The sequence below is a fragment of the Moschus berezovskii genome, chromosome 20 (assembly GCF_049115385.1).
Source record: "Moschus berezovskii isolate FMDL1 chromosome 20, NW_MosBer_1.0, whole genome shotgun sequence".
Classification (NCBI taxonomy): Eukaryota; Metazoa; Chordata; class Mammalia; order Artiodactyla; family Moschidae; genus Moschus; species Moschus berezovskii.
This window is the reverse complement of record NC_142479.1, coordinates 45,352,671-45,379,835: the sequence shown is the minus strand read 5'-3', so window position 1 is coordinate 45,379,835 and position 27,165 is coordinate 45,352,671. Positions and strand designations below refer to the sequence as shown.

At 51.7% G+C, this 27,165-nt stretch overlaps 2 protein-coding genes across 3 annotated transcripts in view; one reads left to right on the top strand and one right to left on the bottom strand.

Moving 5' to 3' along the window:
* Positions 1 to 25,293, top strand: part of PIGL (phosphatidylinositol glycan anchor biosynthesis class L) — a 49,523-nt gene extending 24,230 nt beyond the window's left edge. The window contains exons 3-7 of one of the 2 annotated variants that reach the window (XM_055407381.2): positions 6,827 to 6,917; positions 10,178 to 10,245; positions 11,949 to 11,980; positions 13,780 to 13,913; positions 23,209 to 25,293. In XM_055407381.2, coding sequence (XP_055263356.2) covers positions 6,827 to 6,917; positions 10,178 to 10,245; positions 11,949 to 11,980; positions 13,780 to 13,913; positions 23,209 to 23,298 — 415 coding nt within the window. In that variant the 3' untranslated portion in view covers positions 23,299 to 25,293. Of the gene's footprint in view, positions 1 to 6,826; positions 6,918 to 10,177; positions 10,246 to 11,948; positions 11,981 to 13,779; positions 13,914 to 16,641; positions 16,881 to 23,208 lie in introns of those variants that run through there. The other variant, XM_055407380.2, reaches the window with a different exon arrangement.
* Positions 18,605 to 26,939, bottom strand: CENPV (centromere protein V). Its single transcript, XM_055407382.2, has 5 exons — positions 26,509 to 26,939; positions 24,455 to 24,553; positions 23,148 to 23,217; positions 19,891 to 20,005; positions 18,605 to 18,937 (listed from the first exon to the last, which is right to left on the bottom strand). Exons 1-5 carry the CDS (start codon positions 26,859 to 26,861, stop codon positions 18,813 to 18,815), a joined length of 762 nt encoding a protein of 253 aa, XP_055263357.1. The 5' UTR covers positions 26,862 to 26,939; the 3' UTR covers positions 18,605 to 18,812.
* Positions 26,940 to 27,165: the final 226 nt, after the last annotated feature.

The following is a 27,165-nucleotide window of genomic DNA, read 5'->3' as shown; positions in this document are numbered from 1 at the left end:
TGTTTCACAGACACCAACAGGTCTGTTTCAGCCTCTCCCAGGTTCTTGGTCCCTTCTTTCCTCCTCGCCTTTCCCTGTTTCTTTTCCTCTCTCCTCCTCTTGAGCTGGTCCCTGGCGATTCCGGGACGCGACCCCCCGCCGCGCAGCAGCCCATGTGACCCGCCTGCGCCCCGCCCGCCTCCGGTGGCCCTGAACTCCGGTGACCTTTGCCCGCCCGGACGACTGAGGAAGTCCTCGGTTTAGCAATATGCCGGAGTGGGGGGTGGAGGGGACGGGGAGGACAAGCCACAGGCCCAAATAAGGGCCGGCGCCGCGCCCGCCGGGCGCGGTGACTACCCACCCCGGGTCCCTAGACCGGCAGGAGAAAGGAAGGGAGAGCCCACCGCGTCCCGCACCCCGAGGCCACGCCTCACACGGCCGGGGGCAGTCACTACAAAGTGCAGAGCAGGTCACAGTTATTCTAAACCTCCCCGGCCGGGCGCGGAGGTCCACGGCAGGGCTGGGTGTAGGGCCTTATCCAGCGTAATTGACGCCGTGTTCGCTCACTGCACCCCCGGGGCGCCGCGTCCTCTGTGTGGCCGGTTGCGTCCAGAGCGCCCGTCCCAGCCCTTCGGGGGTTGCAGGGCCACGGCCCCACGAGGTGCCACCCCCACCCCCGCCCCGGACCCTTCATCCGCGTTGGTGCCCAGTCCACGCTAGGCCCGCGGGTAAAGTTGCAGAGATCCCACGCTCTGGGAGCCCTGCCCTACCCCGCTCTGCCTTCGCGCGGAATCCAGCAAGCGTTGTCGGCCCTCAAGTGCTGGAGAGCTAGCTCCTCAAGATCGGTACGTCCCTCTTCCTCCTCCCGGACTGTCGCGTGGCTCTGAGATGCCTTTCTCGCGGTCCGGCAGCCAGCCCGCGGGACCCTGGGGCCAGCCCGCAAGTCTGCACCGCCTCCCCTCCCCGGACTGCGACTGCCCTCCTGCCCCGGGTCACAGCCCCCAACAGGCCTTCCTCAGGCCTTGCTTTTTGGGGAGCCCAGGCCAGGGTATCTGGACGCTTGAACCCAGAGCCCTTTATTTGGAAGTTCTCTCAGAAGGGCTTTGTTTCCAAAATTCAATTCCTCTAAATTGATTTCCTCTTTCACATAAGTCTCATTCTTAAGTCAGGTGCAAAACTAAAGTTTAGTTACTGGAGGTTTTTTGTTGTTTTTTTTTTTTTTCCGATTTTGTTTTAACATTCCTTTCCTTGGGTGTATTTAACTTTCTTTGCTTTGACTTTGAATATGCCCTAAAACTCTTGTGTTATCTTTAGCATTGTTCACAAGCCACAGTTCAGGAAGTTAAAGAAATTGTTCCCTGGTGGCAGAACTACAGAACTGCAGCCTCTTTCCCTCTGTAAATGCAGTGAAAGTGGTGTCTCTGCCTGAGTGGACTTCCACTGTTAGGCTGATTACTTCCCTAGAGTCATTTCTAGAAAGGTCAAAGGGCACAATCGGGTATCCAAACAGCCTTCCGGCACAGGTGCAGCCAGTAAACTGGCCCCTTCCTGTGAGCCCTCCTCCACACCATGTCCTGCTTTAATCTGCATTTGTTTGACTCTTTCTGAGAATTAGAGGAATATATATATGTTGGTAGCTTGCACTTCCTGCTTTGTAAAATGCCTCTTCAAACAGTCTTTCACAGGTCTTTATAATGTTTTACTCTCCAGGCTTGCTTTGTGAATGACCTTGGAAATTCTGCCCTCATTTCTGGTTCTCCAGGGCCGGCTTCTTATCAGGAACCATCACCTCACTGATGAGACGTAGAGGGACCACAGGTCTCTTAATCAAGAGTCTAGGTTCAAAGTGCGACCTGCCAGACACTTCATTTCTGAGCTGAAGGGCTTTATGGGTTGCAGTCCTCCTGCAGGGGGTGGCTGATGCAAACCCTGCTTGTCCTTGTCCTCAAGTCTTCAGAGATGTCATCTCTGCTCTACGTGGCAAAACCTGGCCAGAAACCTGTTTTCAGCCACCCTATCCTCTGTCTCATCCAGAAAGAGTTACTCAGCTTTCTGGGTTAGCAAAGCTACCCAGGCACACCAGCACTGGAGGTATCTCCATATACTTTTATTAAAATTGTGATAAAAGCCGAGAAGTAGCTCGCTAATAATTGAAGGAAGTTTCTGGGACCTCTCGGTAACTTTATTGCTGTTTGCCATGGGCCTGCTCACATCTAGGTTTGGGGAGAGCTGCGAGCAGCTTCAGAATCCTTGTCCACGGCTGAAGCAAACCCACCCCCGTGGTTCACACATACCTCAAGTTGGGTATGGCAAGTCCAGATGTCCCTTAAATATGAAGCCTGACTACTCTTAGGGCTTGGCCTCTGTTCTTCTATTGAAACAGCAGGGAAGGGGGCCAGCACAACACTTCAAAGAACCACACAACCTGAGGACACGATAGAAACTAATTAGTACCAAATAGGTCCAAAATGGCCAACCCCTCGACTTCCACTAGACTTTGAGCCTCAGTATTCATTTGTTATTGTAACACATCAGCAAACTACGTGACACACCCACAGGCACCGTGACAGTTCCCAGGCCAACCATAAAGGTCAAAAAGTGGACGGTGGCCCCATTCCTGCAGATCCCTACCCCTTCTCTGAAATAGCTGGAACACCCCTTGCACTCAGTAGCTCATGAAATTACCCACCCCTATTGACAGCCCCCTATCCTGTGCCACTCTGGGCTTCTGAGAGGGCCCACATTCTGTCTGGGGTGTGTTTCTCTCTAAATGAACCCACTTCTTACCTATCACTTTGCCTCTCACTGAATTCTTTCTGTGATGAGACATCAAGAACCTGATCTTCATTAAGTCCTGAAACCAGGTGTAGTGGTCTCAGTTAAAAGACCGTGAGTTCAAGTCCCAATTGGAGCAGCACCGTTTCACTCTTATTGCTGAATGACATCCATGTGATTTCCCTGGAGAAGGGCTGGTTACCAAGATGAAATGGGGCTCCTGACAACACACAGTGTTCCACTGCAGCTCCACTCAGCCAGCCTCTAGTGCCTCTCACTCCACGTGTAACTCATCAACTCTCTAGCTGTAGAAAAACTGTAAATGACTGGCCTTTTCCAGCTTCCCTGGTGGCTCAGACAGTAAAGAATCCACCTGCAATGCAGGACACTTGGGTTTGATCCCTGGGTTGGGAAGATCCCCTTGAAAAGGAACCAGCAACTGACTCCAGTATTCTTGCCTGGAAAATTCCATGGACAGAGGAGCCTGGCGGGCTACAGTCTGTGGGGTTGCAAACAGTCAGACGTGACTGAGCGACTTCCACTTTCATGAGTCATAAGGATAAGGAAGTAGGTATAAAACACCTGAACTTTTTAGGAGTCATGGAGCTCTGATAAGAATTGTCCCTGTTCCGTCTTTCCCTCCAGCCTATGAAGTACACCGCTCTTTCTCGGTGATGCTGTTCCTGGTGAGTTAACCCACTTTCCACTTCCTCCTCTTAACACTGCTCCTCACAGGGAGATCTGCAAGGTTCCCCTCGCTTCATCTCTGACTCCCAAGTGACATCTCTAGGATTTTATCCCAAGGAAATATTGAGAGATTCATATGAAATGTTGTGTATAACGATGCTAGTTACAACTTTTTTCAATAATAAAAATTGGAAACAACCTACATAATCAGTAAAATAGAGGCTTTACAAAATGATGGCATATCTTAATCAAGATCTGGTTATGCAGCAGATGACAGAAAACCCACAGTGACTACAACAGCTGTGATAGGAGATGCATTGGCTGGGGCTCGGGTGGAGGGCCAGGGCACCTTCCTTTGGGCAACTTTGCTCTGCCTCGCTTTCAGACCTAAGTTACTTCATGCATCTAGATGGCAGCTTCAGTTCCAGTCCTCCTCCCTGACCCCAGCCAGCAAAATGCAGGACAGCACCAAGAAAAATAGGGCAAAGTCCATTCACCAACACTCCCTTAAGGAGGGGCTGGACAGCTGACTCACACTTGTGTTCACACCTCTGTTGGCATGTTTATCTAAGGCGGGATTGTTAATCCATCAGAGAAGAAAGGAACTATTGCAAAAGTTACTACTTGGACCCAAGCCTTGAGTTGATTAGGGCTGAACTTTAGACAAAAGCCTTCCCTCATGGCTCAGATGGTAAAGAATCTGCCTGCAATGCAGGAGACCCAGGTTCTATCCCTGCATCAGGAGGATCCCCTGGAGATAGGAATGGCTATCCACTCCAGCATTCTTGCCTGGAGAATCCCATGGACAAAGGAGCCTGGCGGGCTATAGTTGATGGGGTCGAAAAGAGTCGGCACGATTGAGTGACTAACACTTTCACTCATAGGCAAAGACAACTCATGTTCTTGATCTCACAGGCATCACTTTTTCTACACTTAACTATATTTTAATAAAATATAACATTTTATATTTTCCTGCCTTGAGGGGAAGTGGTCCCTAGGGATGCCTTGCTCCCCCTGCAATTCAATTTTTTTTTCTTTTTTTTTACTTATTTGGCTGCACCATGTCTTAGTTGCAGCATGTGGGATCTTTAGTTGTGGCATGTGGGATCTAGGTCCCCAGCCAGGGATCCAACCCAGACCCACTGTCTTGGGAGCAAGAAGTCTTAGCCACTGGACCACCAGGGAAGTCCCCTTTTTTCCTTTTCTTTTTGCCTCTAATCTGTTTTTATAAATTTTGCTGTCTTTTAAAGCTCTTACTTGTATGTTTCAACCTCTAAAGGCAGGTATAGCTGCCTTTGGCTCAGTCAGCCAATCCAGCACTTTAATGCAGAGCCTGGCATGAGAAGACCCTCCTCTAGGGGATCTTCCAGACCCAGGGATCGAACCTGCATCTGTTGTGTTCTGTACTGGCAGGTGGGTTCTTTACCACTAGTGCTATCTGGGAAGCTCATCCAAGGCCCCTACTCTTTCCTAAAAACTACCATCCACCGTCAGCATGTCAACCTCACTCAAAATCTGCGTATGACACAAAGTCCTAGACATCAGTGCTCTCAGGTTACCAGTGTGACCCAGGTCCTCCCAGCTCTAGGGATGACGCAGCACAGGCCCCAGGCACCTGGTGAGCAGGGAACTGGAACTCGTGTGTTCTGTCATCCGACCTGGTGTCACGATGCCCCCTGGTGACACTGGGCCACTCTGATCATAGGCAGACCTCAAGCAGAGCTGCTGGGGTGGAGCTGCCCACCAGCCGCTGCCCTGTCTCTCTCCTCTGAGCCTGGACTCCTGCTTGCCCAGCAGTGACCTCCGTGACCTCCCTGCTGCCCTCTGTACCTGGGCAGCTAGTGGTGATTGCATTCCCAGAAGGGCAGACTGCTGCTGCCGTTGAAGGTTTAGGCTCAAGTCTGAGGCATAGTTGAGAGCAAATGTCCATTGGGCACTTGCTTCAAGCGCTGCCAGACACCTGGACCAACGGCAACCATGCTTCCTGCCTCCCTTGCCAATCAACTGACTTCTCAGTAGGTCTGACAAATAGCTGGCTGTGACGGGAGACTGAAAGTTCTCCCCACTCCTCACAGCATCTCTGTCAGCAGCTGAATGTTTTCCAGGCCTCCAGCTGCTGCCTCGTAGTTCCTGCCATCAACCACTCCCGTTCCTAGGCTCTGATGTCTTTCCCTAGAGGCGACAGTGGCTTCTGGCCTTGCCAACCTCTGATCGTCTCCTTGTTCCCTGGTTTCCAAAATGACACCTTGGTGCATTTATGCGGGCCTTCCAGCCAGGGGGACATGTGTAGTTGTTCTCACTCCTGGGTATTTTCCTGGAAAATTCCTGAATCTCTTCCTGCTCAAGCTCAGCAGATCATGTTCTTCATCCCATGTTCAGCTCGCTCCCCAGGAATGAGGCCTAACGAACTTCGTCCTGGTCCCTGCCTCTCCCTTCCTCCCCGTCCAGTCCCTGCCGCCAGCCAAGCTGTCTGTCCTATAGAGGCAGGAGCATTAGGGGGCCCCTGGGGGAACAATGGGCAGGATGGTGCTTTCAAAGTCACCCTGGCAGGAAGCTCCCCAGGGTGTGGAAGAGGCAGCCAAGGAAGCGCAGAAAGTCGCTGTGTTGTTCTGCCCTGAGATTCATGTTGTTTTCCTCCTAAAAAACCTTCAGCACCTCTCCTTTGACCATAGTCCTAAATGAGTCTGATAATGGCCTGTGTCCATGGAGAGGTGGCTTCTACCTCCTGGTGGGAATCGGGGGGCCCTGTCCCCCCAGCATAGGTGGGTGGTGCCTAGGACCTGAGGCGGCAAAGATGGCCGTCTAGTTATAAGACTATGAATAATGTCTTCACACTGGAGTCAGACCGTGGCCTTGGCCTCAGATCAGCAGGTGGTGGTGACAGTAGACAGAAACAAGGCCCAGAGTGGCCTGCAAAGACCCCTACCCCTGGGGGCATCTCCCAGGGGCTGAAACTTCTCCCCTGTAAGTCAGAAAACCTGCATCAAACCCAACCCCAATGGCCCTGCAACACGCAGGCTACTCACCTGCATCATCCAGGCTCCTTCACAGCTGTTTGAGGTTAAACGAGTACTGAGGTTAACTGAGATACTTTTACCAAAGTACTGAGTACTTTTACCAACAAGCCATTCCTGTGACTTTTACCAAGACACATCGGAGCTCTGCCCCATGTCTCAGCTCTTGGGGACTACACCTGTCCCCCAGCTTGTGGACAGATCTGCTTCCCTCCTAACCACCCAGCCATGATATGAGCCAAGATCCCCTGAGTATGCTGTGTTTGGTCTGTATGTCCTCAGCACCCTGCACGTGCACACGCCTACCGGAGCTGAGGGGAGAGCCTGCACCCCATTAGAAACAGTTTCCAACGTGCGCTTCTTCCTTCCAGGGATTTCCCAGATGACCCAGACATGCACTGGGACCCACAGCAGGTGGCTGGTGTCCTCCTCCGGCACGTAGAAGCCAACAGCATCAACCTGGTAAGGGTACACGCCTCCTCTCCAGCAGAGACCCGGCCCGTCTCTCTGCACCTTTCCTTTGTGACCACAGAGCTCAGGGGAGGCAGAGATTTTCCCAGACTGTGCCCTCTTCACCCACCCCCCCACCTCTGTGCTGCCCCCTGAAAACCCAGGTCCCCACGAGCCTATGCCACAACACGCTGGCACAGAACAAGCATTTTCATGTTAGGGTGTCACTGTAACTCTGGGGGTAAATGTTGTCCTAATGCTCACCTTCATCGAGGAAACAGGTTCCCAGAGACTCAGAAGCTGCCCAAGTTTGGCAAGCATGAAGCTACGGCTTTGAGCCTCCATTTTTCTGTCCAGAAAACCCAAGGATAAATCCACAGCCCCTGCGGGGAGAACATTCCTGGTTAGAGCTCCAGTGGGCATTCGATTCACCTGCAGAGGCAGACGGCTTGGGAACACCCACCTCAACGCTCAGGCCTCTCCAGCCTGCATCCTGCCAGCAGTCCATCTTAAGGTTCCAGGAATGTCTAAAATAAGAATAATAACCCTTCATGAAAATCCTACCATTTAAAGCCCCAGCCATTGGCTTTTAAGTTTTGATTAATCCTTGTTAGAAGGTGAACCCCACTGTCAGGCTTTTTATCAGTGATGCATCCTCCGAGTGAACTGAATTATTAGGCCATTGTTAAGAGCAGATTTTCGTGGATTAGTCAGACTCCCTTTGTGCTCTAATGACATAAATACAACGGGAGCTTCATCTCCACGGGCCAGAAGGGGCACCTAGCCAGCTGGCTGTGAACCACACGGAGCTGGAGGTGCAGGGGGGCTGCTGGCCCCACCAGGATCTGCACCAGCTTTGCTCTTTGTTCTGGCCAGACGAATGGTCACCAACAGCTGCAGGCCCACCCTCCTGGATGTACCTTTCTTCAGGGTCTGAGGTGATGGCCGGCCTGGCTCCTCTTGCCCTGCTTTTCCCAGACCACATTCAGACTCTCTCAGGGCTCCACAGCCTGGCGGTGGACAGAGCTGGTTCTCAGGACTGGCTGGGGCACAGGGCGGGGTCTGTGAGGTGTGCCGCAGTGACCCTGTTACCCTGTCTTCCTGGGCAGTGGCATGCCCACGGCTAGTCTCCAGACTCTCTCCTCTCTGGCTTTGGTTCATAGGAACAACTGGTCTTCAGTCACTCCTGCTTGTAGGATAAACTCCCATCTTTGTGAACTTCGCCATCTCTGACCAGGACTTCCATCGGTGCCACTTGCTGGTGAACAGGGCTGGACCTCACTGAGGGGCCAAGTTTGTGTTTAGACCACATCACAGCCACAGCTCTGAACATCCAGGGAGGAGGTCAGGACACAGACACAAAAGAATCTCCCAAGTTTGTTTCCCTGAAAACTGACTTGTGGTCCAGGCCCAGCTAAAACTGCCTTCTCCCAGAAGCCCTCCGTGACTTCTTCAGCCCTCTTTGGGACAGTATATGTTGTGTGTCTTGCCCCAGTGACAGGTGTTGCTGTTTGTCCTTCACGGACCATGTCCTGTGAACCACTCTTAGAGAAGTGAAAGCAGCCTATTGTTTACTGGAGTCCAGGGAAGACTTCATTTGAACAAAGGTTTCTGCAGTTTAGGGGGGAAGGTGGACAGATACCATTGCTGCCAGGTCCTAATCTGCACAAGACCAGGGGGTAGAGACAGTTCAGCTCAGCCCTCCTCATGGCAGGAAGACTGGGGGCTTGTTGGAAGGTGTGGGATAAACTGGAAACAAGACCTTGGAGAATTTTAAGTGATGGGGATGAACTGCAGTGGCCCCAAACCCCCAGACCAGGGAGTGTGCCCCGGCTGGCCTGAGATAACCGCGTCCCAGAGTCACCTCAGTGAGGGCAGCGGACACTCGGCCTGGGCTGCTGTCCAGGTCCTACACGTTCCCATGGGGCTTCATTTGACCTTCACCTTGACCCAGAGAGAAAGGAGGGAGGCCTCACTCTCCCTACCTCACAGATGAGAAAACCAAGACACTGAAGATGAGATCGCTCCCAGTAGCGACATTCTATGATGTGCCCGAGGGTCAGGGTAACTAGGTCAGAGGTGAGAGTGGACTTAGGCACTCCAGGCTTGGCTGCACAGAAGGATGGGATCAGAACGGGGCACCTGGGTTCTAGGGTGAAGTGTTTGGTTTTTTTTTTTAACACACTATAGTTTCCAGAGCAATTTTAGGTTCACAGTAGAATTGGGCAGAAAGTATACACGTACCCCTGGCCCCACAACCTTACAGTGGATCCACACTAATATGTCATCATCACCCCAGGGTCACGTTAGGGTTCATGCCTGGTGCTGTGTGTCCCGTGGGTTTTAACACATGTATGACACGTATCCATCATAATGGGAGCTGCTTGCAAGCCTCTTTAAAAAAAATTTCCCACTGTGGAGAATTTCAAGCATGCAAAAGTAGAGCAAAGAGTATAATGAAACTCATGTTCCCATCATTCAGCCTCACTAATTATTAACTCAAAGTCAACAGCGTTTTTCTTTAAATGTCGGCTCACCTGCCCCTGCTCCTCCGTCATTCTACTGTCTTGGCTGCCCAGTCCCCTCTTTCCATCCCCCTCAACCAGCCACACCTGTGCCTTTCTCTGAGTCCTGTCTTCTTTCCTACATCTTTTTTTTTTTTAACTTATTCCAGCTATTCTTTTACATTTATTATTATTATTCAAATTATTCTTTGGATTTTTTTAACTCATCTGTGCAGAAATGAATCTGGGGCCTAGGCTAGGCTTATAGTTGGAGAAGCAGACGCTGGTCTGAGAATGTGGATGCAGAGGCAGCCTACGAGGAGCCACAGGCTTCTGTGAGCCCCAGGGCACAGTGGACACTGTCCCCTAGCACTTTCATGCCCTCGACATAGCACCAGGAAGAGGGACCAAATAATCAGACGGCATCGACGTGAACAAAGGTCATGCAGCAGTCAATCAGGAAACCAAACATGCTGATAAGAAGCCAGGCAGATAAGAAACCCAGACATGCCGAATCCAGGTTTCTCTCGTGGCCCAGGTTCCACTCTGCTCTGCTGGCCAGGGGCAAGAAGAGCATAGTCAAACCCACAGCTACAGGGCTGAACAGCGGTCACACACCACCGACCCGCTCCCAAGTCAGTTCTGATTCACTCAGAACACAAACAGGTTCAGGGTTCTGGGTCCTCCTGTCTGACCCAGGCGGTGTGGATGGAGATGGGAGAAACAATATATTCAGACAGTCTGGAGTGAAGCTCTGTGTCTCTGCAGGTGGTGACCTTCGATGAGGGGGGCGTGAGTGGGCACAGCAACCACATGGCTCTGAATGCAGCTGTGAGGTACGATGCTGCGCCAGTTCCCTGGGCGGCCGGGGTGGGCGGTCTCCTCATCACTCTCCACCCCATGGGTCATCTCACCTCGTCCTCCCAGGAGCAGGAGCCCTCAAGTTCTAGAGTTATGACCTTGTCTCCTAATAGCTGAGTCTCTCTGTCCCCGGATGCAGCCAAATGCAGGAACTGGATTCCTCCCTCTGCTTTGGCCTCAGGAAACGTTACAGCCAAATTTCACCTCCTTGTAGCTCACGGGCAGGTCAGAGGGCTGGGATCCATGAATGGGCATCCTCCTGATTTCAGATCTTTCTTTGGAGAAGGAAGATGTGCACGTCATTTGAAATCTCACCTGTTCTTTGAAGCCCCTCCATTTTACTGACATGCATCTGTATTTAGGGCTTCCCTGGCAGCTCAGTGGTAAAGAATCTGCCTGCTGATACAGGAGAGATGGATTCAATCCTTGTGTCGGGAAGATCCCTTGGAGGAGGAGATGGTAACCTGCTCCAATATTCTTGCCTGGGAAATCCCATGGACAGAGGAACCTGGCAGGCTATAGCTCACTGGGGTTGCAATGAGTCAGACACGGCTGAGCGACTAACAACCACGGCCACCACCTGCATTTAACTGGTTAAAAAAAAACCCTCACAGATCTTGAGGGACTTCTCTGGGGTCATACAAACCTGTAGCTTATGTCCTGATCTCTTGAGCCTGCTCCTCTTGGGCCCACAAGCAGCTTGCTGGACCCACCCTAGGGAAGGGAGAGGGCAGCTTGAGGTCAAGTATTGACTCTACACCCTTCTGAACGTGCCCGTTCTCTTCAGGGCTTGAAGATGTGTCTCCAGGGCACCTCTCTCCTGCCCTTAGATCTGCCTCTGAGCTCTTTCCTTTGAGTTCATCCCCAGGGCTCCACCCAGAATGCAGGATGAGCTGCCTCTGAGCTCGGCATTTTCTATTTCTCAGGCTCTATAAGTCAGGCCAACTTCTTGTCTTTCATCCCTGCTCCTGAGAATCCCTTCCCCATGAGTCCATGCATCTGTGTGTTGGGGTATGGGGGAAGGGGACTCTTTGTCCCATTGCCCACCTGTCAGCTTTTGAAACAACAAGGAGTTCATTTTCATATTGCTTTTGGACCCAGCTCACCCCTCCTCTTAAGATAAACGCTTTATCTCACCACACTGCACAGCATGTGGGATCTTAGTTCCCTGACTAGGGATTGAACCTGCACCCTCTGCAGTAGAAGCACCAAGTCTTAACCACTGAACACCCAGGGAAGTCCCCTCATGCCTCCTCTTAGGGCAGTGAGCACAGAATGGCCTCTAATGCCAAAAGGTGTGTGCAAGGGGAGAGGACTGTCAGGGAAGAAACACCAATTAACACTTCACATATTTTCCCACCACACTCACATCACAATCTCATAAAAGAGAAAAACTCTGAAGAGTCCATTGTCGTTACTTTCATCTCTTATGGGCACAGCTTGAACCAGGGCACTTCATAAGCCACTGGTCATCTCCAGATTGGCTGACCTTGGATGAGGGACCCACCCTAGCCCCTTCAGCTATAGCCAGAGCTATGGGGTTTGAGGAATCTCTGTGGTGACTTATGCCTGGAAACCTACGTGGAGGGACCCCAGGGTGGAGCAGGCCTGGCTCTGACAGCCCCTCCCGTTAACTGCAGAGGGTTTTCACTCACACTCTCTCCGTTTCCTCCGCCAGGACCCTGCACACAGAAGGGAAGTTACCTAAAGGTAAGGCCGGGCCCTGTTGCAACAGGTTGCTGCTACTGTCCCTCTAGGGTGAGAGTGCTAAATATACAGAGAGCTGCCCTTGGCCCAGTGGCGGGAGCGGGGCGGACATGGAGGCAGGGCCACACTGTCCTGACTCAGCTCACTGTGCCTGTCACAGGGGTTCCCCAGGCCTCACGGTCAAGTTGTGTCCACTGAGAAGTATCCTCTGGGTGTGAGGGAGGAGGGGGTGTCATCAGGGTTCTCTAGAGAAATGGACCAACAGGAGATGCAGATAGACAGATGTGCTGCTGTATATATTATACACATACATACAGATATTTAGACAGCATCACTGACTCAATGGACATGAGTCTGAGCAAACGCCGGGAGAAGGGAAGGACAGGCAAGCCTGACTTGCTGCAGTCCATGGGGTCACAAAGTGTCGGGCACAACTTAGCGACAGAACAACAGCAATAACATATAAGAAGGAATTGGCTCACACAATTATGGAGGCCGAGAAATCAAGGATCCACCACCTGCAAGCTGGAGGCCTAGGAGAGCCAGGGCGTCCTTCAGTCTGTCCGAGTCCAAAGGCCTGAGAACAGGGAGCCGAGAAGCTCAGTCTTGGTCCTGGGCAGACAACCAGGGTCCAGCTCTGCAGTCAGACAGAAGGGGACACGGTCTCCCTCCCTCCAGCTTCTGCTCTGCTCGGGCCCTCCCTCGATGGACTGGACAAGGCCTATCCAGGCCTTCTGCTTTCCCCAGTCATCCTGTTCAGATGTGAAACCCACAGACACACCCAGAAACAACGTTGACCAAGAACCTGGGACCCATATGGGCTGACATAGGAAGTTAACCACCTCTGTGGGCCTTGCCCCTCACCCGCCCGGCTTTCTCCCTGGCCAGCTCTATCCCACCTCTAGTGACCTTTCAGGATGTCCATCCAAGCTCACATCTATCCCCCAGGTAACTGACCAGGCTGTAGGTGACTGCTGGGTGCTGGACAGGTCTGAAACACTTCCTAACTCACAGGAAGGCATCTGACCACCCTCACCTCCCTGAGCCAGTTTCTGTCTGGACATGTACCCCTCACGGGAGAGCCCTGGGGATGGAATGATGGATCCCCAGGCAGCATGCCCTCTCTGGGTGGGCTTTTGGCTGGTGAAGCTGCAGGGGTTCAGGAACATAGCTCTGGTATGTTTGCTCAACCCTGGAAGACAGCCCCAGTGACGCTAGTGGGAAAGAACCCACCTGCCAATGCAGGCGACAGAAGAGACCTGGGTTGGGAAGATCTGCTGGAGAAGGGAATGGCAACCCACTTCAGTATTCTTGCCTGGAGAACCCCATGGACAGAGGAGCCTGGCATGTACTTCTGAAGAGTTGGACACGACTGAGCAACTGAGCACATGGCATGTGGGAGACAGGCAGATCCCACACTCACAAATGACCAGCAGCCCATCATACAGACGAGAAATTTGAGGCTCACTGAGGTGAAGGGACTTCCCCAAGCCCGTAAGTTCTCTAGTGACGAGCAGGAGCCAGGTCTCTAGCCTCCAAGACAAAGTCTGCCTGCACCACTCCTCGCTTGGGTTTGACCCTGGCCTCCAGCAGCCAGCCTCTCCCTGCTGGGGGCACAGAGCAGACAGAGGGTGGCCTCCAGGTGTTCTGGGCCCTTTCACCCTCTTATCTGAGAGAACAATGGGCAAAGAGCAGCTCTGATGCTGCCTTACCCTGAGCTCCAAAGGTAGGGCACGCGCGTGGGGAGCTCAGGAAAACCAGCCTGAAGCTGCAAGTCTCCCCGCCCTCCCCCACCCCCTCAGGGTGCTCGGTGCTCACACTCCAGTCTGTGAACCTGCTGCGCAAATACCTCTGTCTGCTGGACTTACCCTGCTCCCTCCTGCTCGCCTGCGACGCCCTCTTCGTGCTCACCCAACAGGAGGCAGCCCAGGCCCAGGTGAGGACCACCCCTCGCCCCCACACCACTCCCCCCGCCCCATCTCAGGTCCCCCAAAGCCCCTCACCCAAGGCCTTCCAAGTGGTTCTGTCCCCAGGGTGGGCCCACTGCCAGACACTGGGAGCCATAGACCTTCAGGGATTTGAACCTTGTCTTCTGAGTATAGAAATAGCACAAACTGGGGAAAAAAAAGCAAGTAACAATATAGGCTTAGTGTGGAAAGTCTGGGAGTAGTTACATAAAAGCATAAAAACCATTCATCAAAACTACCTGCAACCCCACCCCGTACAGGTAATCACTCAAACACAGGAGTATTGACATATGTATGTAAAATGGGGTGACACGGAGCCTGCTGTTTGAAACCCACTTTAACATCATGACCGTCTTCTCTGACATCATTACATGTTCAAATCTTAATGGCTGCCTGTGTTCCCTCACATGGACAAGCCATAAAACAGTTCACAAACCCCTGAAGGTTGGACATTTTGATTTTTGGGATTTTTTTACATCAAGTATTCATTCACACAATTCCCTTTACCAGGTGAGTAAACTAGGGAGCAGTAATGTCATTTATCTTTCCAAAGTTTATACAACTAAGAAAAAATTAGGATTATATCTCTTAAAGTTGTTTTATTGGAAATTCACTAGCAAGTTTGAAAATCTACCTCCTGTTTATCCAAGGACCATATCAAAATCAATGGATGCTTGTCCTGACAATGTTTTTTTTTTTTCTATTTTCTCATGGTTCTGGTTAAATTACATATACCAGTTTATAACAAATGGCAAAATCTGTAACTCTGTTCAAAGTTTTAAAAAATTACTTAAGAATAGTTTCTTGTATTTCTATGCCACCTTTATAGTTCTGGTTTCTCATTTCTTAATTAGTAAATTAAGCGTGCAGGTTCTATCCGAGGCTAATTTATACACTTCTGGAAGAAACGGCCTCTTAAATCCACAGAGTGTTGAGGTGGGGAGCCCCCAACCACGTCAGATTTGTTTCACATATGATAATATACAGGTTTCAATCCATTCTCCCAAATTATCCCACCCTCACTCTCTCCCACAGAGTCCAAAAGACTGCTCCACACATCCAGGTCTCTGCTGTTGTCTCGTATACAGGGTTATCGTTATCCTCTTGATTTTGATTTATGGGTTTTTTTACTGTTGTACATGGACCAGGCTTCAGGTCTGAGAACTCAGACCTGTCAGGAGCCTCAGTAGAGACCAGTGGGCAGCCCGCTGTTTGCCTGTTGAGGAGTCAGGCCAGACAAGGAGGCCCTCTTGGTGGGAAGGGGGGTCTGAGAAGCACTGGGCTAGGGACGAGGCGGCCCAGGAGTTCTAGCCCTTAACCATTTGCATTCTTGCCATGGAAGTGGAAAGGGTCAAGGGCTAGAACTCATGTGGAACTCTGAGAGTAATTTTTTTTAATGTTTTAATTGGAGGATAATTGCTTTACAATATTGTAGTTTTGTTCTGATCAACACCATAAATCAGCTGTATGTCTACACATGTCCCCTCCCTCTTGAACTTCCCTTCCACCTCCCACCCCATCCATCCCACCCCTCTAGGCCATCACAGAGCACCAGACTGAGCTCCCATTATCTATTTTACAGATGGTAATGTATATGTTCCAATGGTACTCTGAGAAAAATTTTTATTTAAAAATTGTGGCTGTATTTCCTGTTGAAACCACAGTATGTAATATTTTTGCCTGAATATAGTGATGGTTCTCATTATCAGCTTCAAGCTTGCAGTCATCCTGGGGTATTTACATCTCTAAAGCCATGGATGTTCGAACAATGAATGTAAAATGAGTTTTTTACGTAAATGTTTGCAATGATACTCGCTTAGATTATAAACATTAGTTATGGTCCTTACAGAAAAACAGGAACTGTATTTATAGGGTTCAGTTCAGTTCAGTCGCTCAGTCGTGTCCGACTCTTTGTGACCCCATGAATTGCAGCACACCAGGCCTCCCTGTCCATTATAAACTCCCAGAGTTCACCCAACCTCAAGGCCATCGAGTCGGTGATGCCATCCAGCCATCTCATCCTCTGTCGTCCCCTTCTCTCCTGCCCCCAATCCCTATAGGGTATATCTAGTTAAATCAGTTGTTATTATCTATTCTATTTAGAAACCAAGCTACATTAGTTCTGAATAATAGGATAACGTTCCCCCACTGGATGGCAAAGAGACCCTGTACCTATGGGTACCATTTCCTTTCTTCTTTTTCTCAGAGTGGCTGTATTTATACAGCTTAGCTGATTCAGAGGAGTCTGGGCAGAAAACAGCCCTGCAGCAGTCATATACATGGGGTAACGGGGCCAAAGGATGAAGAATATAGGCGGGGCAAAGGCGTGAAGAATGTAGGCTTGAGTCAACCTGAGGGCTCTGGGTTCCAATCTCAGCTTTACTACCTACCTGCTATTTGAGATGGATGAGTTTCCTCATCTGTTTTAAAAAAAAGTGAAAAGCAACAGTAACAGCCCTTTGCTCACAGGGTTGTTAACTGATATTGAGCTCGGCTACACCAGCTGTGTTGTCACAGGGATGTCAGGAGATGGGGGTGGCGGGGCGGGAAGCAGCCACTAGAAGCCAGTCCAGGGGATTGCGAAGGTCACAAGGGAAGCCAGGTCTGGCTGTGGCTCGGAGTGCGCAGGTGGGAGGAGGCAGATGGAAACAGCACACAGCCAGGCACTAGAGCCAGAACCACTCCTTGTCCCCCCAGAGAGCCATGTCCTGCCACTGCAGCCAGCTGCTCTGGTTCCGCCGCCTCTATGTGCTGTTCTCCCGCTACATGAGGATCAACTCTCTGAACTTCCTGTGAGCCGGAACGGGCTCTTGGATCCAAGGAACCAAGGGAGCCCAGGGCCTGTCTGGAGTAGGCTTGTCTCCCCGAGTCAAGGACATCCCAGCGTCAGCCTGAGTTCCAGGGCCCTCTCCTCCAAACTGCCTGGCCTCTAATAAAAATGGGGGCTATGCAGACTCAACGGGCTGCCAGACCTGAGGGTCTTCCTCTGGGCGACAAAACCACGGCCACCAACACAAACCAAGCCAAGGACAATGACAGCTACCTTGCTAGCTTCTCGAGTTCTTGTGTGGAACAGTTCACACAATGGCCCAGTGTCTGTCAACTCCCTAACACAGACCTGCAGTTATTATAAATAAATGTAAAGGTCTCTGGAATCCCATCCTATGTCATGTATTTTCATGTTTTTCCCAAGGCAGGCTCACCCCCCGTACACACACTGAACAACAGTCTATACTGAATTTCTTCAACCATAATTCCATGGATTTATCTTTGTGGCCTACACATCAGATTCAAATCTAGGGAAAACGCCTCCACAAGGGGACCTCCCAGGTGGTCCAGTGGCAAGACTCTGCGCTCCCAATGCAGGGGACACAAGAAGAGCAAGATGCTACCAAACAAACAAAAAAATGCAAGTTGCAAAACAAAACATACAGAATCTAGTGGTAAATTCACCTGCCAATGCCATAGACATAAGAGATGTGAGTTTGATCCCTGCATGGGGAAGATCCCCTGGAGAAGGGAATGGCAACCCACTCCAGTATTGTTGCCTGGAAAATCCCACAGACAGAGGAGTCTGGTGGGCTACAACCCACAGGGTCGCGAAGACACAACTGAAGCGACTTAGCATTTGTTTTTAAGAGACACAAAACTATGTGTTTTATATGCCACTGCAAGAGGGAAGCAGGTCGGAGGGGATGTTCACTGCACCAGAATATACTCTTGTTTCACCTGTAGAACGCTTTACCAGCTCCTTCCAACCTGTCTTCAGCTGACGTGACCGCACAGAACCCCAGTCCATCTGGACATCCTCCTCCTGCTCTTTTTTCTGGTCTACTCTTCCTCCCAGATAATTTCATAAGTCCCTTTCCTGAAGCAAAGAGCAATACTTACTAAGCGTTTGCCATTATGTATGTACATATACACCCAGTAGTTGGTAATGGAAGGAATGCTTTAAGAAAGCATCTTATTGTAATAAATAAAGCACTGACTATGATACGAAGCTACATGAAACACGGAGGGTGGGGACGGGGTACAGGTCAGAAGACTGTTTAGAGCCCTCAGGGCTTCCCAGCACATACAGGACAGAGCCAGGATGCCACAGGCAGCTTCTATTTCTTTCTGACCCTCTACTTCTTCCCACCACAAGCCTGGCTTTACCTTGTGCCCACACCTCTGTCCACAGCTGCTTCTCCCTTCTTTTCCCAAATCCTGCTTCCTTTAAAAACATAGGCTCATAGTTATTGTTGATGGGTAGAGGGGGCTCAGTTTTGCAAAATGAAGAGCTGTGGAAATTGGTGGCACAAAACTGTAAACATCCCCAGCACCACTGAGCTGTGCAATAGAAATGAATTTTGTGTATTTTACTACAATTGGGGGGGGGGCGGAATCAGAAGCTGATTGACTTAAAAAAAAAAAGGAAACAGGCTCCCGTCACAGTCCCCCCAAGGTCTTCCACAACTAGCTTCTCCTCCAGACTCCCGGGTTGATGTTCTTGTCACAGCTTGGGTGGCTTGTGACCACTCACCAGCTCTCGTTTGTCCTTTGACACCATCCCCCCGCCCCATCCCCCAGCCAGGCCATGGCTGCAAGAACCGTTAACAGTGCTCAGTAATTACCTGCTGCTGAACCACTGGCTTCGGAAGCAAAACCAAAGGACAGAGAAGACGATAAACCAGAGGAACCGCTTTAATGTTAAAAATATTTATTTCTCTAGAAGATCGCACAAAAGTCAAGAAGGGGGACAGAAGGGTATCAACTAGCCTATGTCAAAATCTGAGTTAGGGGAGGACAAGAGCTGCCTGAAGACACTGGTGGCCGGAGCAGACTGCAGAGGCTGTGGGCTCTTCCTAGGCAGGAGGCACGGGAGCTCACTCCTTGGACATGTTCTTGATGGTCTTATGCTCCTTCATGGCCTTCTCCCAGTCGCTGCCATTGAACTCCTCCACCACCACGCTGCGCACGGTGCCCTCGTCCAGGCAGTGGGGGGCGATCCCTGCAGGGAGGTGGGCATGAGAGCAGGGCAGGCTCTCGGACAAGCCCACCCCGCAGCTCACTACGGCAGCTCCTGGCTCACTCTCCTCTCAAACGGGGCTCAGGGGTGGCCAGGGCTGACCGTCATTCAACATTGAGCTGAGCGGACAAAAGAGAAAGGCTCAAGCCCAGAGCCACCTCTGCTGGGCAGCCTGAGGAATTCACAGGCCTCGTCCAGGGCGCTGAGGGATAACTTTCTCAGCTTTAAATATGTCCCCATCCATACAGGAAGGCAGGTGGGAAAGACGCTCTGTGTAGCAGCAAAGGAGCAGACAGGAGCTCGATGGGAAAAAGGGTAGGCAGGCAGGGTGACGTCAGGCCCCCCCAAGGCTCGAGGCAGCTGGCCCACGGCAGTTCTAGAGGCTGTGTCTCTGCAGGGCCAGGTTTCTAGGAGCAGCCTCCATGGCTACTTCCTACCCAATTTGCATGGCGGCTGGTGTCATTCTTCACAACTATCTAAGGATGGTTTTGCCCCCAGATCCAAGAAGAGGGACCTGGGGTTTCCTTGTTTGTGTTTGAACAAGCCCAGTTTTACTGGCATCATCACTGCTGTTCACCCTCACTTCCTTCACACGGCCCCGCCCTCCACCCCAGGTCCGTGTCCTCCCCCTGCAGTGGGTCCCCCGGCAGCATCCAGCTCCCACAGCAGCAGGAAATGCAAGTCAGGACCGGAGGGTCTCTGGAGACCCAGGGCCAGGCTATGCCGTGTCTGCGAAGAGTTCAGCAGACAAGCACCGCTCCTCTCACACACGTGAGGGAGAGGCCTGGCCATGCAGGAGGCCAGTCAGTGACTCCAGCACCCGTTCCCAGAGCGTGTCTCACCCCAGGCAGCCACAGGGCTTCGGTGCCCCGAGCCTGCCCCGACTCCACTCACCGAAGACTCTGGGGTTGGAGCCTGCCCCCCTGTCCACTCACCGAAGCCTCCAGGGTTGGAGCGGGGAGAATAAAAGCTCTGGACACCGCAGCGCTTACAGAAGGTGTGCTGCGCCTTATGGGTATTGAAGGTGTACGTGGTGATGCTGTCAGCTCCCTGAGACACACAGACAAGGAGCTTCAGTTGTATTTTACAGAAATAAACCCTGTAAAAATCTTAGTGGGGAACGCCCTCTGGCCAGCTCCCAGGGTCACGAGGACACGTCCAGTCTGAGGTTGGGGCCCATCCTCACGACCTGGAGACCCGTCAGCCTGGAGTGTGACAACTCAGGGCTCCTCCCGGGTCAGCTGCACACAAACCCTCTGACCTTGAGCTCCCCCCTGTGGCCCAGGCCTAAATGAGAAGGCATCAAGTGAAGGACTGGGTCCCCATGTCCCCAGGCAACACCGCTCAAGGCCTTGAGAACACGCTCATTGGACTCAAATTCATCTACAAAGGACCAGGAAAGGTCACTTGCCAGACATCACAGGCTAACATCCCTAATTGAGACACAGACAGGAGACCCAGCAGAGGACATGCACAGACAGTCCAGAGAAACCAGAGAACAAGTCTCTCTTTAACCTTCGACACGATATTCATGCTCACGAACTGCAGTGAGGTATGCTCTTCATTGTCCCGGGCAAAAATCATCAACTGAGCTTACTCAGAACTGCATGTGTAGAGAAATGTGCACTCCTGGATGTAAGTCACAGGAGTACAAATCCACAACACTGGATAACATCTGCCAACATCGCAAAACGCACATTTTCTCTAACCCAGCAATGCCACTTCTAGAAATGTATCCTGCAATTACAACTCTGTATTTTATCCAACCACATGGATATGTGTTAATGCACCATCTGGAAAGGCGAAACCTTATAAAAAATGGAAACTGTCCCACAGAAGATTAGTTAAAGGAATCAAGTACAGACATAAGAATGGAATCTCTTCGAGTTTTGAAAAGAATGAGGCAATTCCACTTAGAAATACTAACAAGCAGACAATCTCCAAGGTTACAGAGGGAACTGAAAAGGCGAGGTTTGAAACAATTTTTGCAGTACACTGCCATTCCTATTTTTAAAAAGCACACACCCTGGCACACACTTTCAAAGAAATAACTGAGAAAGCAGTAGTTTATCTCCAGAGACACTGGGTGACTGAAGGGTCAGAGGTTTCCACGTCTTCCCCGACCATCACCGTGGAGAGGGTCCCTCGGAGCCTCACAGAGAAGTGGCTCCCTGAGGGGGCCTCTTCTCAACCCCCAACCCTGACCTTTCCTCCACACACAGGCAGCAGAGAACAGTCACGTGGTCCCCAACCACGCAGGGTTATCTGATCAAACACTTCCCCTCAAGAAACTCACAGCCTCATGGCCTCCTGGGTCTCAGCACGAGGGCCCAGTGGTGACACGCAGACCCTGTCCATGCATCCACCCACCAACCTGACCCACCCTCGAAATTTCTGCTGAACACACAGCCCATCTTAGTTGTAATGCCCTGAACATTCAACCTCCCTGCTCACTTCTGTCTCCCTGCCATGTCAGAAGTCACCACCATGACAACAGACCGTTGGTCAATTCTCCTGACCCCAGGGGTCACACCCTCTGAACCTGACCGGTCCTTCCATTCTGAGGATGCTCATTTCCAGCCTGCCCACTGGTCTGCCTCCACCCTCTGGCCAAGAAGGCCAACCTGCAGCTCCTTGGACATGCAGAATGTGCGCCCCCAACACGCCTCATCTCTAGGGGCCTGCCCGAGCCCACCAGTCAGCCTCTGCCACGATGCCCTGCTTAACTCTCCACATGGCACTTCTGGGCCTCTTATTTCTCTGTCTCCCCTTTGTAAAACATAAGCTCTGAGGGGACAAGGGCCTTGTCTTCCACATAAACTGCTGGGTTTCAGTGTGACAGAGCCTGGCACACAAGAGGTGCCCATAAACACTGCTGAATCAAAGAATGAGTTCTGTACTTTATTTTAAAGAACAGAAAACTGCTCCTTCAACAGGCTGGGTCAGAGAAGAGAACAGTGCAGTAAACACCAGGATAATGACTGCCGAGCGGGCCCATGGTGGGGACAAAGTGGGTAACTGTCAACTCTGAAACCAAGGGCCCCTGGCCACCCATGAGTCTTCGGGGACCACCAGTCTCAGGGGGTCAGGCCACAGTCTCTAGCTGGCACCCAGGGGAGGGGTCTCATGGGAAAGACAAGGGCAGGCCTGCTGCCCACTGGCACCCTCCTCCACACCTAAGACACCCACGGGAAAGATCCAGGGCAGACAAAGAAAAGCAGACGACTGACCCAAAGTGCTTGGGATTAAATCTCAGCTTCTCCTTCCAGACGCTCACTGAGTGGCCACTCAGTACCAAGGTCCTGGGGCCAGGAGCGCAGACATGACCAGAGGTGCTTCCAGGAGGCCCTCCTGACTCAGAGAAGGAGACCCTCGCACAGGTCACAAGCCCAAAGCAAAGACTGATCAGACCACAGTGGGCAATAGGACCCGAGGACCAATCACAGCCCCATCCCACCCCGTGAGCACAGAGTGCCAAAGCTTCTGTACTCTTTGACCAGAGATTTTACTTCCAAGAGAACTGATCCAAAGAAACAATTTCTAAATTATTAAAGACTTACACATAGGGAGGTTCAAGATAGCACTGCACTCAACCTAGATGTTCAAGTGTAGAAAATCATGTGGTACATTCATATAACAAAAAAAAACTACAAATACAGCCATAATTGTATAAATAGGAAGTGGCTGTGGCCAGGGAGGGGGTGGAGGGGAGGCCAGGAGCCGAGGGACGGTGGCGGGAAGGCCTTTCACTCTGTAACTGGGACCAAGCACAAAAAATTCCCCCAAAGAATAAAGTTAAAAATCTTTTCAACCATTTATTTTTCATTAGGAAATGGTAAGAGTCAGTTATAAAACAGAAAAAAAGGTAAAATTCTGTGCTGAGAAAAATGCATATATTTAGACGTATTCATCCATGTCCAAAATAACGCACAAGGACACACACCACAACACAATAATGGTTACCTTTGACTGATAGGATCTGGATGATCTTAAATTTATTTTTTGATCCTCTGTGTTTATACATAATGGATCAAATATGTATCCAAAATATAAAGGAGAAAAATAACATAACCTTTTAAAGAGAAGCATGAAACCTGGGTGACAGGAAAAGTAAAGCCCCCGAGAGGTGCAGGAGGCTCCCGGCCCCCTGTAAGCCAGGGCAGGGCCCCCCAGCCTGGCTCAAAACACTCACCTTCAGAAGCTTGAAGCGAGAGGCCGGGACAATGAAGTGTTTGTTCTGCTTCTTCTTGCAGATGCTGCAGCTACAGAAAGACACGAGCAGACCCCGGACGGTGAACAACCCTATGCGCCCTCTGGGTTTCCCCGTCCCAGGAGCCGGCTGACCATGAAGATGAAGGCCCTCTCACTGCCCTCCAAGGAAGGGTGGCTCGGGCAGGCGGGCTGGGTGTCTGTGGGCCTCTGCTCCGCAGGTCCACAGCCAGCAGTACAGGCCACACAACCCTAAGAAAACCAGGACGTGCAGAACCACGTTCCCGCTGCCCACCCCCACCCCCAGTTTACAAGTGACGGGAAGGGTGGGTTCTGGAGACTCACAGAAAACAAGTATCAGGCAGATCTCCGCCCCTCTGCCTTGGGATCCACATCCCCAGCAGAAACAGACAAGGAGGCCTAGGTGCCCTGACCTCCTCTGCACATCAGAGGAAGCCCAGCTCCACAGCCCATAGGTCCTCAGAAGTAAACCTAAGTCCCTCATTTTAGTTCGCCTTTTACAAAACTCTAATTCCACATGGGGTCCTCTAACAGCTTATTCCATAGGGCTGCTTCTTCCATCTGTTAGTACTGGGTCAGGTCCCCACGGGAGAATTCCACGGAATTTATTTATTCTTCACATATAACCCAGGTGCCATGGCACCAAGGGGCAGAAAGAACTGGCTATTGTTGAACAATCAGTTACACACCAACCACAGGTCAGAAGTCGAGCTTGGAGGGCCTGACCTATCACAAGGCAGGCAGGTGCTGACAGCAGGCCCTCTGCTGACCCTAGTAGCATCACTTGCCTCACCTAGACAAATGGGCCAGGTGGCCTGGGGCATGGCAAGTTTCCAAGTGTGCACACACTTGCCTCACCCCACCCAATTCTGTGGAGTTCTGCAGACTCTGCCCAAGGCCTTTCATCCAGCATCCAGCCCAACCATCTTCAGGGTACCACTCTCTCCCACACACGGGTGGCACTCTTCTCTGAGAAACTGCCTGGCCCGAATCGAGGGACCCCTCCACATCCCTGAGGCTGTGCTGCAGGACTGAGCTGTGTCACACACACAGCAGGCTGTTATTCTTAGCCTCCAGCCATCTTTAAAATGTTTAATGAAAACGTCTAACACACATAAAAGGAAAAAACAGAACATGAACCTTTATGTACCCATCACCTGACCCCAATTCCCTGCTCACGGCCACGGTTGTTTCACCTGGACCCCAACTCCCCAGACGATGCTGAAGCGCTGTGTCCTCTGAAACAACGTAGGAAAAGAAGACACTCACTTGCAGTCAAAGATGTGCAGGTCAGCTGAGGCCCAAACTTCAAAGCGCACGGCCCCACAGTGGCAGCCTCCTGTGTGTTTCACCAGGCCTTGGTATTCGCTGGAGGGAACAGAAATCAGAGAGATTAGGATTCCTAAGCAGTCAAGCTGCGGTGGAAAGAGAGCAACAAGATAGAACTGGAGTCTTCACAACAGGGACACATTTCTGCTTTTGAGGAGGTGCCCTCAGTTTTATAAAAGGATTCAGTGCCTTGTCTCCGAGCTCTTTTTTCCACTTCTATTTTGTTAAGTTGCAGAATAAATTATTCCCAATGCATGGAAAAGAGAGGACTGGGGTGAAGATCCTAAACCAGCCACCTGAGCATTTTTATTTATATGGCCAGTACTAATTAAGATTTTTTATAAGCAGGGCAATTAAAAAACAAGGGACAGTAGATAGTTTCCCAGCCTTAGGGACCTTGAGCAGCCATTACACAAATTACTGAACATTTACATGACTGTGAAAAAGGGTGTACCGGCTGCTAAGAAAAAGAAAGACAAGGGGACCAGACCGAGTCCAGTGGTTCAGAAGACTCTTCAAGAAAGTTAACAAAAGGCTCCTATAATTCTGCTGTACTTCCCTCCGGTATTTTGCATACATGTGACTTTTTACAGAGCTATCTGTACACATGATGTTCAACTTTAATCCTTTAAAAGTTGTAAGTCAGGTCCTTCATTGGACATTATTAAGATTTGATAAATATCATCCAAGTACTTTCCAGAAGGGCTGAACACTATTATCAGTAATGAATGAGAAAACATTTCACTGAATCTTCTCAAGCAATAATTACAGGAAAAGTACCTTGCTGTTTAATTTTGCATTTATTTGGTTACCAAGACTGTATGCTTTTTCATGTTTCTATACAAGCTGACTCCATTAATTTGATGTATTTTTTCCCCTGCATACACAAATAATGTTTATGGTAAAAAACAAACCTTGCAACATTTGACAGTGCTAAAGATGAAAGTCTCCTAATACCCAGAGGGACCTACAGTTAACTGTTTGGTCTGTGTTCCTCCAGATTCATACAATAATGTTTTAACAGTAATAGTGAAGAATTATATATTCTAATTTAGTTTTTCTTCCTTGAATGAATGTAACTTGCGCCAATCTGATGGGTTAAAAAAAAAACTCATCCTTTCACCTCAACATTTTGAAATCTTTCTCTTTTTTTTGGCCATTTATCAGTTTGTTTTAAAGTCTAAATTTACTCCAAATCTGCGTTTTATGACACTGTGCAGTAGCTGGCACACTTTAAGGGCTCAAAATTGTTGGATGATGTAGATTTTAAAATGTTCAGCCTACAGTCCAAGATGATAAACCAAAATGTGAAGCACACGGAAAACCCAACATTCCGTCTCTGAGAAGACTCGCCTAACGAAGAGAATTTCTTACGGACAAGACAAAAAAAAACACTTTTAAGAAAAAGAGATCCTCAAGTTGTTATGCAACTGTCGGGTTGTTTTGTTTTTTTGCGGGAGGGGTTCTAGTAAAACACGACTGACAATGAAATACTAAGGGCGCGACAGGGCAGGGGCATCATCTAGACGACGAGGCGGCCCCCGGAGCTAACAGCTCACTGCGAACCCCACGGACCGTCAAAGTCCTCCTGCGGCCGCTGAGAAGCCGGGGGTCCTCGGCCCGCGGTCGCAAAGCTGGGGGAAGCAGAGCCCCAGGCCCTGGAGCGCCCGCGGAGGTTCGGAACCCAAAGGCCCGCTCGGTCTTCCCGCCGCCTGGCTCCGCGCACTTCGCGCGCTGTAACCGGGCCGTCGGCCTCCCCGGAGGCTCCGAACTGTCCCAGAGCCTCTCGCCCCAGTCCTGCCCTCACGCTCTCCAAACACACATGCACAGACACAAAAGAGGCCCCGGGAGCGGAGAGCCGCGCCGACCCTCATCCCGGGAAGGCTGCCGCCTTGGCGCGCAGCGCTGGCCGGGCGGAGGCCTTTGTCCGGCCGGTGCGCGGCTCGAGCACCGCGGGGACGTTAGGGGCGCCGGCCCGGCCGCGCCGCACTCACTAAGTGTCCAGCAGCAGCTTGGCGGCGCCCTCGAAGCTGAGCCTCTGCCGCTTTTGGAAGGTCTCCCAGCGCTCCCGCTGCTCGCCCAGGTCCAGCTCGGACGCCGCGAGCGCCGCGGGCGGAGGCAGGGGCAACGGCGGCACCGGTGGCGGCTCCCCGGGGCCCGCCTCCTGCGCCGGCGGCGACCGTCGCTTGGCCGCCGGCTGCCTCGCCGCCGCCCGGCTCCCGCCCCCGGCCTGGGCCGCGGGCCGCCGTGCGCGGTCGTCACTAGGGGCCGAGGCGGGGGCCCTGGAGGTCCCCGGCCGCTTCTGCCCGCGTGGCTTGGTCGCCCTGCCGCTTCTCGCCCGCCGCATGGCTCCCGCAGCCCGGCGCGCAGGCCTCTCCGCTGCGCGTTCCCGCTCACCCGCGCGCCCGCTGCGCCCCGCGCGCTACCGCCGTCCGCGCGCGCCCGCCGCCCCTCTGGCACACGGGGCGCTGCGCCCGCCCCGCCCCGCCCCGGCCGGTGTCCGGCCTGGGCCCCCGCCCCGCCCGCACCTGGGCGCCGCGAGCGCACCCACCCCTGCCCGCCGCGGGGCTCGCACCTGCGCCGCTTCAGCCGGCAAGCACTGCGGGACCGCGCCTCGGGCCTCGGCTCCCGACACTCGGGGCCCCGTCTGC

Excerpts from the sequence above, each read along its gene's own strand:
- CENPV (XM_055407382.2), bottom strand. The coding sequence starts at position 26,861 with ATGCGGCGGGCGAGAAGCGGCAGGGCGACCAAGCCACGCGGGCAGAAG. Across the intron at positions 23,218-24,454 it reads CTGCACATCTTTGACTGCAA|CTGCAGCATCTGCAAGAAGA; the intron begins GTGAGTGTCTTC and ends GTCTTTCTGTAG. Across the intron at positions 20,006-23,147 it reads CTCGCTTCAAGCTTCTGAAG|GGAGCTGACAGCATCACCAC; the intron begins GTGAGTGTTTTG and ends TGTGTGTCTCAG.